The sequence below is a fragment of the Phodopus roborovskii genome, unplaced genomic scaffold, assembly GCF_943737965.1.
Source record: "Phodopus roborovskii unplaced genomic scaffold, PHOROB, whole genome shotgun sequence".
Lineage (NCBI taxonomy): Eukaryota > Metazoa > Chordata > Mammalia > Rodentia > Cricetidae > Phodopus > Phodopus roborovskii.
This window is the reverse complement of record NW_026125295.1, coordinates 25,041,773-25,051,551: the sequence shown is the minus strand read 5'-3', so window position 1 is coordinate 25,051,551 and position 9,779 is coordinate 25,041,773. Positions and strand designations below refer to the sequence as shown.

Here is a 9,779-nt window from a genome sequence, read left to right as displayed (position 1 = left end):
CAGGTATACCACTGTGACTTTGGTTTCCCTTGGATTAGATGGTAACTCTTTTGAAGTCTCCACAAAGCTCAACTACAAGAAGACCACCAATCCCCAGGGTCTGGCCAGGCTGAAATCTGTAGCTGTTCGAGCTTCTCTTGAGGCTGAGAATGTGTTGTCAGACATAAAAGTCAGGCCCACTGTTGGCTCTTGCACAGTCTTATCTGGGTGACAAGCCAAGCCCTGGTCCACACCTCTGAAAAGAGGTCTCAGGATGCCCAAAGACTACTGAGTAGGGAGAGTCCCTGCTTCCATCACTTGTGGGCTGTGCCCCTGGCATCCCCTACTGCAGCAAAGTGGTGGCCCACTCTTGGCTTCTGGGAAACTTAGACACAGGCTCGCACAGGAAGCTCCATTGCAGTGACTGGGATCGCTTCTGGCTGACCCAGTACCAGGGACTCTGTCCAAATTTCTGGATCATTGTGGAAGGTTGGTACACTGAGTTGTCACCCTGGGCCTGCGTAAGAGGGTAGAGTATAGAAGGTGACTGTGAGGAAAGAGCCAGGACAGCAGCCAAGCTGAGAAGCAGTAGCCAGGCCGGGTGAAGGTTAAGTACATCAGGTGGTAAAGATCAATGAAGCAGTGACCTCTAGACCAAGGTGAACACCTGCAGCCCTGCTCCTGGGAGGCTGAAGCAAGGAGGGCATGAGTTTGAGTCAGACTCAAGTCAACAGTGAGGCACTGACCAGAGGGAGGGAGAGAGAGAGGGAGGGGGAGAGGGAGGGGGAGGGAGGAGAGAGAAAGAGCATGAGGGAAAGAAAGAGGCAAGCAAGTTGTCCTGCTAGCCCACTAGCAAAGGGCATCTTGAGGCCCATGTCCTTTCTCCTATGGGCAGAGCATGGCAAGGTTCTCAGCTTGATTGCCAAAAAAACATGGAAACAAGTTTCTTCCTGTTTATTTGATTTACAAAGTCACTTTTTCTTGTGTGAATTTTCTGGTGTTATTTCATCTTAAAATTTCCAAGACTTCTTTAGATTTTGATTCTTTTTTTTCCCGGTCTTGAAGGACTCCAGGCTGCAAGTTTGCAGGGTTTTCTTCTAATTTCTTCTGACTTCTTTGCTCCAGGGAGATAATGGGATGAACTTCAGTGGAACAGAGGTGAGGCCTGGGCAGGAGCTCATCTATAGGAACTCTGGGTAGGCTCATGGAGTTGCCTACCCAGAAACCAGGGCTAGATAGCACCATACACAGCTACCTGAGAGGACTAGCTTAGCCTCTGCTGGTGTCACAGCTGAGGGGCTTCAGATGGTGAGGAGTAGATTCTGCTACTTTGGGTGGGTGCATGGCAGGGTTGTGGACCACTACTTGGTGGTCCTGCAGAAGAGGAAGTTCAGGCCTTAGGAGAGCAGGGGTTTCTAAGAACTAAATAAGGGAGAAAGGATGAAGGTCTGTGGGGCCCTAAGTTTTTACAATTTGAGAAGCCTGCTTATCCGAATCCCTCATCTTGGAAATGCTGTAAAGCATGGGCTTTGAGAATTTTTAGGACTGTTTTGTAGACCTTGGCAGGAGATAAGGGACCTGCTGCCTGAGCCTCAAGCCAGGGGTGTGACATTTATGTAGTCTACTCATGACTCAGGCGAGTTGGCCAAGTGTGTGCCTGTGGTTGTATGGCCTCACTAACATGGCAACAAGGAGGCTTTCAGGGGCCTTGTGTCTTGTGGCCAAGTCAAACAGAAGATGAGATCTTAGGATGTGGACACAATAATTGCATGTTTCAATTATTGGCCTCAGAGGCCAGTAAATAAGTAAATAACAGCAGATAAATAAATAAACAGAAAAAGACTGAACCTAGTGACTTCCTTCAAGTTCATTGCCTAAATGTTACTAGTAACGACCGCCAAACACTCTGTAGCTGAAACCCTCAATGGAAATCACGAGAACGCCACTCTTCTTCCTTAGACCAGTGTACTGAGGAGGCCAGGCCCCAACGCAGGTGCGGGAGCTGGCCTTGAAGCTCTGGGAGTGGTGTGGGCACCACCTGGCCCAGTTTGCTTTGGCCCGTGTTCCAGAAAATTCCTCTGTCCTGGGAAAGCAGGAGTCAAAGTATCCTTGAAGGAAGAAGGCCATCAAGACCTCCAGGCACAGACCTGAAGTATCATCCATTTCTCTGAGATATGAAGAAACGATGACCTTCTGATTTGGCTCTGGGAAGTTTGTCTAAGTTCCTTCAGAGTAGGGGAGGCAGGTCCATGGGTTCTAACCCTGCGATTGTGGTAAGAGGATAAAATATAAGGAGTGAACGTGGTGGGAAGAGCCTGGGAGAACAGCCAAACCTAGAATCGGAGGGGAAGGGGTAACCAGACCAGATGTAAGTTAAGGCCACAGGAAGCAGTGGCCTCTGCATAATTGCCTGTCCCACTAGCAAATGCCATTTAGAAACCTCTGAGCCCCACCTACTGCAGGGACTCCTTTCCCTATAAGCAAAGCAGGGTGAGAAGTGATGGGTGAGAACGATGAACCTGGGAGAAACATCCTTTATTTCTCCAGGCCTCTTCGGGTAGCAGTCTGCCCTCTTACGTGGTGGTGACTTTTAATGAGTCGTCTTCATGTTTAGTTCCCTGACAACATCTAATTTATGTGCAAAATTTGCTTGTAGCTGTGCACAGGTGATACCTGTGTAGTGGCAGCACTCGGGAGGTACAGGAGGAGGATTACGAGTACAAAGTGATCCCTGGCAATACAGTTTAAGGCTTGCATGAGTTACAGGAGACCCTGTATCGTAGTCAATGCTCTGTTGCTGTGAGTACACACCATCGATGGGGGATGCCCTTCTGTATGTATGCTCTTCTTATTGGTTGATGAATAAAACACTGATTGGCCAGTAGCCAGGTAGGAAGTATAGGCGGGGCTAGCAGATGAGAATTCTGGGAAGAGAAGGCAGAGAGGAGCTGCCCGAAGACCATGACCTTGGAAACTCTCACAAAATAAAGCATTTAACTAGTGCTGGTTTACACTTTCAGAGGTTAGTTCATTATCGGCATGGCAGGGAGCATGGCAGCATGCAGGACATGATGCTGGAGAAGGAGCTGAGAGCTCCACATCCAGATCCACAGGCAACAGGGAGAGAGAGACAATGAGCCTCACTTGAGCTTTTGAAACCCTAAAGCCACCCCCTGTGACACACTTCTGCCAACAAGGCCATACCTCCTAACCCCTCTCAAGTAGTGCCACCCTCTGATGACCAAATTTTCAAATATACAAGCCTATGGAGGCCATTCTTACTCAAGCCACAACCACCACATCCTGTCTCAGAAAACCAAACCAACCGAAACAAAGCTGCCCTATCTAAGAAACTGCAGGCTCTTTCTATTGCTCCCGGTCACCCACTTTAACTAGATGGTGAGATTACTGCTGAAGACACAGCACACTTGGTTGTAGGACACAGATTTCAAGCTTTCATAGTGATGGAAGGAAGGCTCTATGCAGATTGCTGGAGAAGAAAAACCATCAGTGGTCTTCCCTCACAGTGAACTCCAAATGCAACACCACCAAGCTGCTAGGCAAGATAATGGGAGAAGGTAACCGCCTGCTGACTGGGATTGAGGCCTGCTTCACAGGCCTGATGTTATAAATGTGGGCAAAAGTCCATGGCTGTGGAGGCCCTAGGGGGGACCTATGGCTGTTGTTTTGCTAAATTCTCACATTGTCAAACTGCCTTGTAATATAATATTTATATTTATACATACACATAGAGTAGTGTTGCTATCAGCCTTGGCCAGGGAAGCTTCTTTCTGTAGCAGGCAGCAGTTAATTCAAGAGACTCATAACTGTTGTGCTCAACCCTGCATAGGACATCTACACCATGCCCCCCTCTCCCCAGGCTCAGGGACCATGGAAGAGGGGACAGAAAGAATGCAAGAGTAGGAGGAGGGGGAGGAGTTCTGTAGAAGGCCACCTTCGGGACATGGAATGGCTTCTGCACTCATGTTGCTGGTGATGAACTTGCTCAAGATCAAGTCAAAAGATCAGTAAAAAGTCCAGCAGGGAGCACAAATATCACCCAGTGAGTTAGGGAGAGCAGAAGGGGAGAGGGTGGGAGACATGTTGAGAAATGTCCAGGGGAAGAGCTGATCAAGATAAATTGTATGGGGCTGGAGAGTTGGCTCAGAGGGTGAGCACTTGTTGCCTGTGCACAGGACCTGGGTTCAATTCCCAGCAGCCACATAACAGACTAAAACCATCAGTAACTCCAGTCCCGGGAGCTCTGATGTCTTCTTTTGACCTCCAGTGACACCAAGAACACATGTACACATATACACGCAGGCAACACACTCATACACATAAAAATGTTTAAAAGGGGGACTCGTTTAAGAGCACTGGCTGCTCTTCCAGAGGACCTGAATTCAATTCCTAGCACCCACATGGCAGCTCACAATTCAGTCCAGGGAATCTGACATCCTTAGAGACATACATGCAGGCAAAACACCAATGCACATAAAATAATTTTTAAATGTTTAAAAAGATACATACTGTGCATTTATGAAATTGCCAAAGAATAAATGATATTCTAAAACACTCAATTTTCTTCAGATGATGACATTCATCAAGGTTTCAGATTTGTTTGAAATCAGAAAACAAAAGCTTGGCATGGTGGCACATTGCTACAATCCCAATATGAAGCTGAGGCAGGAGAATTTGCCTTATGTGGTAGGCCAGCCTCTGGTACAGTGAGACTCTGTCTAAAGAGAAATAAAACAGAAAACTGTTCTAAAAATTCTAGCTTTTAAGGTTCATATTTTTGGGATCTTTGATGCTTGAGCTTTGGAAAATGATCACAAAGGAAATACCAGAATCCAAGACCCTCAAGAAATACTGCTGTGAGAAACAGACCAAATATTAACATTGGTGATATTGGTAATACAGAACTTTCCTTTGTTGTAGGCAGGGAAACTAATGGCTAACTGTATATATAAGCTTGACTAGGTGACTTTCATGTTGCCTTGGGAGGTATACTTTAGACACCATTGGCATTTAAGTCAGTGTCCTGAGTAAAGAAGATTGCTCCTAAAATATGACTCAGCCTCACCCAAATAGTTGAATGTCTTAAGGGCAAGCTTTGGAAAGGAAGAATTCTCAAAACTGTAGCACAGAAATGTGCCTTATTTGCCAGTCTGCCAGCCTGCCCTACAAGTTTCCAGGCATGCCAGGTCCCACAACTGTATACCAAATTTCTTAAAGCCTCTTTCCCTCAGGGAAGATAGCTCAGTAGGTGAAGTACTTTCCAGTCAGGCATGAGGACCTGAGTTTATCCCCAGAGCTTGTACTAAGAGCTTACATAATCCCAGGGAGCCCCAAGTCCCAGTGAGAGACTGCCTTGAGGAACAAGCTCAAGCTCAAGCTTAGCCGGTGGCTCTCAGGCACTGGCTCTCTCTTCCCTCCAGTATTTGTTCAGTTTCGGTTTCTCAGGAGAACCAGAACAGCATAGGACTATTAGTCATGTAGATGACTAATAATTACAATGCTGGGAAGTCACACACACACACATACACTGCTGACCAAATGTCTGCAATGGTAGGTCAGGCTGAAGCCATATGGAACAAACGAGTATTGTTGTGCAGGGACAGACTATAGAGAGGCAAATAAACAAACAAATGAATGAAGCTCATGTTCGCGCTTCAAGTAACATAGCTCAAACCCAATTTATGCAAATCTTCCGAAAGCAAGTAAGCCAACGAACTAATAAGAGCAAGAAGCTGACAGATTACCCCACAAAACATTTTCGCGAAACCTAACTTTGACAATTTTACAAAAGCCAAGGAACTTCTACAGTCCCCAGTTTTACAGAGCCAAGTGGAGGTGGGCAGAGCAGGCATTACCACTTCCCACAGATCAGTCAGGGGTCTGAAGCTGGAGTGCTACTTGCATTTTTTTGCCATATGCCTGGAAGAGCCTCTGGCCTATGAGTAGCAGTGAGAAATAAAGTGTGCCTTTGAGGCTCCCAGATTCTCCAGATGCTGCGATGCAAAGTAACCCTAACCTTTCTTTCTTTGTGTTGGCAAAGGCCCTTTAGTACCTTACACCATCACAGGGGGTAGAGAAGTCACGAAAGACCTTGTTTACTTTTTCTTGGGACTGGAAAGATGGTTCGGTGGTTAAGAGAACTTATTGCTGTTGCCGAAGACCTGGGTTCGGTTCCCATCACCCGCATGGCCGCTCACAACCATGCGAAGTCTTGCTCTGCCCTCTACAGGCAGGCACACACGCAGGGCACTCCATAGATGCAGGCAAGACAGACACATGAAGCTAAAAGAAAAACTTTAAAACTTTTTCTTCACGTCCCCTGATTTCTCTTAACGGACATTGGTAAAAAGTAATCTGTGTTAGAAGGGACCTTAAAAGTTCCAAAGTAAAGGTCGCTGAACCGTGACACCCAGTACACGGCGGCGGCAAACGCCATCTTCGCCGAGTTCCCACGCGGCGCTCGGCGCGCGGTCCTGACGTCACGAGGCTAGGGGGCGGGGCGAGGAAGCGGGGCTTCCCGAAGGGGCTGGGCGAGGTGGGGCGGGGTCTCGAGACGGGGCGTGGCCAGCTCCCTCTGAGGGGCGGGGCGGTGGCCTCGCGGAGGGGCGGGGCAGGGCGCGGCGGGGGCGGTGTCCCGGCCGCGCGCGCTCCGCCCGGGGTCTGGCGTTTATAGCTCGGCTGGCGCTGGCCGGCCGGTGGCGGCTGCGGTGCACGGGGTCGCGATGTCGGGGCTGCAGGCGGGTGCAGAGCAGAGGCGCGAGGAGCCGAGCGCGCGGGCCTCGTCGCCCTCTCGCTTCGTGTTAGGGCTGGACGTGGGCAGCACGGTGATCCGCTGCCACGTCTATGACCGGACGGCACGGGTGCGAGGTTCCAGCGCACAGAAGGTGACTGGGCGCGGAGGGCGGGGGTTCTGGCTGCACCCTCGCCCTTTCTGCATCTCTGGGGACTCAGGCCGGTGTGGCCTGGTGCCTGTCCCTCGCTTCCTGTCCCGCGGGACTCATCGCTCTAGCTTTACCTAGGTGGAACCGAGGTGACTCGCGGGGCGGCCCGGGCAGGCTGCGTGTATGTGGACAGAAGGAGGTTTGTGATTTGCTTGGTTTTTCTGCACTTCCTCATCGACTTTCCAACTCTTATCTTCACACATTTTAGTTCTTCAGATTTTGATGGACTGTAAACTTTACGTTTTTTGGTTGTGTCATTTAAAAACAATTCATTACATGTATTTAGCATGTGTATCTGTATGTGCTCACTGCCTGTGGTGCACTTTGTGGGGTCAGAGGACAGCTTTCTTGGGTATCCGTTTTCTCCTTCCGTCATGTTGGTCCCTGAAATTGAACTCAGGTCATCAGATTTGGCAGAAGTACTTTTACCTGCCAAGCTGTCTTACTAGTTATTATCTTTAGATTCCTAAAAGTGCTAGGTCCTCACATTAGCATCTGACTTCCATGGATATTGGAGAAACTGAACACGTTTTGAAAGCTGAGTTGTCCATACTTCTTTGGTCAACAACAGTCAATTTGGTGTAGTGTTCTTATTTACTCTTTTCAATACAAGCATTATTTCTCCTCCTCCTCCTTTCTTTTTTTTCTTTTTTTCTTTTTTCATTTCTTTCTTTCTTTCTTTCTTTCTTTTAAAGACAGGGTTCTCTGTAACAGTTCTAGCTGTCCTGGAACTCAGAGATTCATCTGCCTCTGCCTCTGCCTCCTGGTACATGCACCACCACTGCTCCGCCAATACCAGCATTTTCTAATGTTTAAACTTTTAGTGAAGACGAGAGACCTCTAACTCCTTCCCTACAGCACTGGACTCTATCAGTGTGCTACTTAACTTCTCACTTTGTGGGTGTTTTCCATCTCAGCAATTTCCTAGGAACCCATTGGCTAGAGTGAAAAAGTAAGTAGTGACTGCCTTGAGCATGCACTTTCATTCAGGGTTCTTTCATTCGGGAGGTGAGTTGGTTCTGCAGCAGCTCCTTCTCTGGCTAGCTGTGTGAGAGCATGGTCTACCCACTTCATCCACCCCTGTTCCAACCTGAAAGGACAGATAGGAAGCAGACACTGAGCTCTTGTCTTATTGCAAGTCTTTATCACAAACACAATGATACTTTTTAGCTTTTCTATTTAATGAATGAGCATTTGGATCAAAAAGGAGACAGCTCAGCAGGTAAAGATGACTGACTGCACATTGCTCCTAAGCTTGACACCCTGAATGGGATCCCTGGAAGGGACATTAAGAGAGGAGAGAACTGTCTCCTGCAAGTTTCATTTGACCTCTACACTTTAAGCCATAGCATAAGTGTGCCCCCCCATATAAATTTTAAGAAAATTTAGCAAGTTGGTAGACACACCAGGCAGCGGTGGCCCTTAATCCAGCATTTGGGATGCAGAGGTGGATCTCTGTGAGTTTGATGCAAAAGCAGGCCGATCTCTGAGTTCAAGGAAGCCCAGTCTACAGAACAAGTTTCAGGCTAACCAGGGCTATACAGTGAGACCCTGTCTCAAAATTAGATGAAATAAAAATAGAATAAGTGATATACAGTTAATTAAAGTGCTAGGAATTCAGTTTTACTTCATGGGTTATGTGATTTAACCATATAATTTATGTCTGTCTTTATAAATATTTATTGTATGAACATTGGTATTTTGTCTACATATGTGTCTGTGTGAGGGTGGCACATCCTCTGAAACTGGAGTTACAGTTGTGAACTGTCATGTAGATGCTGGGAATTGAACCCCATGTCCTCTGGAAGAGCAGCCAGTGCTCTTAACCTCTGAGCCATCTCTCCAGCCCTGTGTCTGTCTTCTTAATGGAAGTCACACCCCTTCTAATACAATGGAAGGATTATTCATTTTAAAAAAAAAAGTAAACTCTTAGTGTAGGTAGATTTGACTCATATAGCCACCAAACAAGTCACATGAAAAAGAAATAAAAAGTGAAAAGAGGTCATCCTTTGGAGACACAAGCAGGACAGGCGCCCATGATCTTTAAGTTAAAATTGAAACCCAAATATGAACCTTTGCATTCAGTTTGTATGAGGTGTCTCAGGAGACTTCTGTGATATTTTCTTTTCATTTTCTTATGGTGATGCTGGCGAACCCCCACCCCACCCCCACAGTATTCTGCAGGATACATCCTCGACCTCATGGTTGTGTTGTTTTGTTTGTTAAAGTCTTTCCTGGGGCCATCAAGCTGGATCAGTGGGTAAGGTCACTTGCTGCCAAGTCTGATCATTTGAGATTGATTTCTGGGACCCACATGGTAGGAGGAATGATTTATCTAAGTTGACCTCTGACCGTCTTACATGTTCTGTGGCATAAGCGTTTATCCACACATAGAAAACACACACACACAGTCTTTATAATAGACCATAAATTGGTGTTAAATACTAGAACAATGGTCCATATTTGCAGCCCACACATGTATATTTGATACTTTGTTTTGGAAATTGGAAAAAACAACTCATGTTCCTCAGGACACCATGCTTTTGTGAAAACCCATAAAAAATGTGATGGTTGGAGGAGCAGGATAGAAGGTTCCAGCATGGAAGGCACTGGAAAGCCAGGTTCACTCTAGAAGAAAGGACTCTGCCTTTAACCAGCGGAAGGTTTCTCCTTAGTCCTCTCCTGTAGGGGGCACCTTTCTCATGTTACACCTTCAGGGATCCCAGGGGTTTGAGTTTATTCCTAAGGATTAATTAAGTGTTGGAATCTTGAGAACTGTAGACCCTGTAAGTGGTGATGAGAAGAAACCATCGGATCACAAGGGAGCTGTCCTTAGGG

The 9,779-nt window shown here is 47.1% G+C and overlaps 1 protein-coding gene across 1 annotated transcript in view; it reads left to right on the top strand.

The window, feature by feature from the left end:
* The first annotated feature begins 6,612 nt into the window (after window positions 1–6,612).
* Gk5 (glycerol kinase 5) overlaps window positions 6,613–9,779 on the top strand; it is a 52,064-nt gene continuing 48,897 nt past the window's right edge. The window contains exon 1 of the mRNA XM_051206907.1: window positions 6,613–6,884. Coding sequence (XP_051062864.1) covers window positions 6,723–6,884 — 162 coding nt within the window. The 5' untranslated portion in view covers window positions 6,613–6,722. The remainder of the gene's footprint in view (window positions 6,885–9,779) is intronic.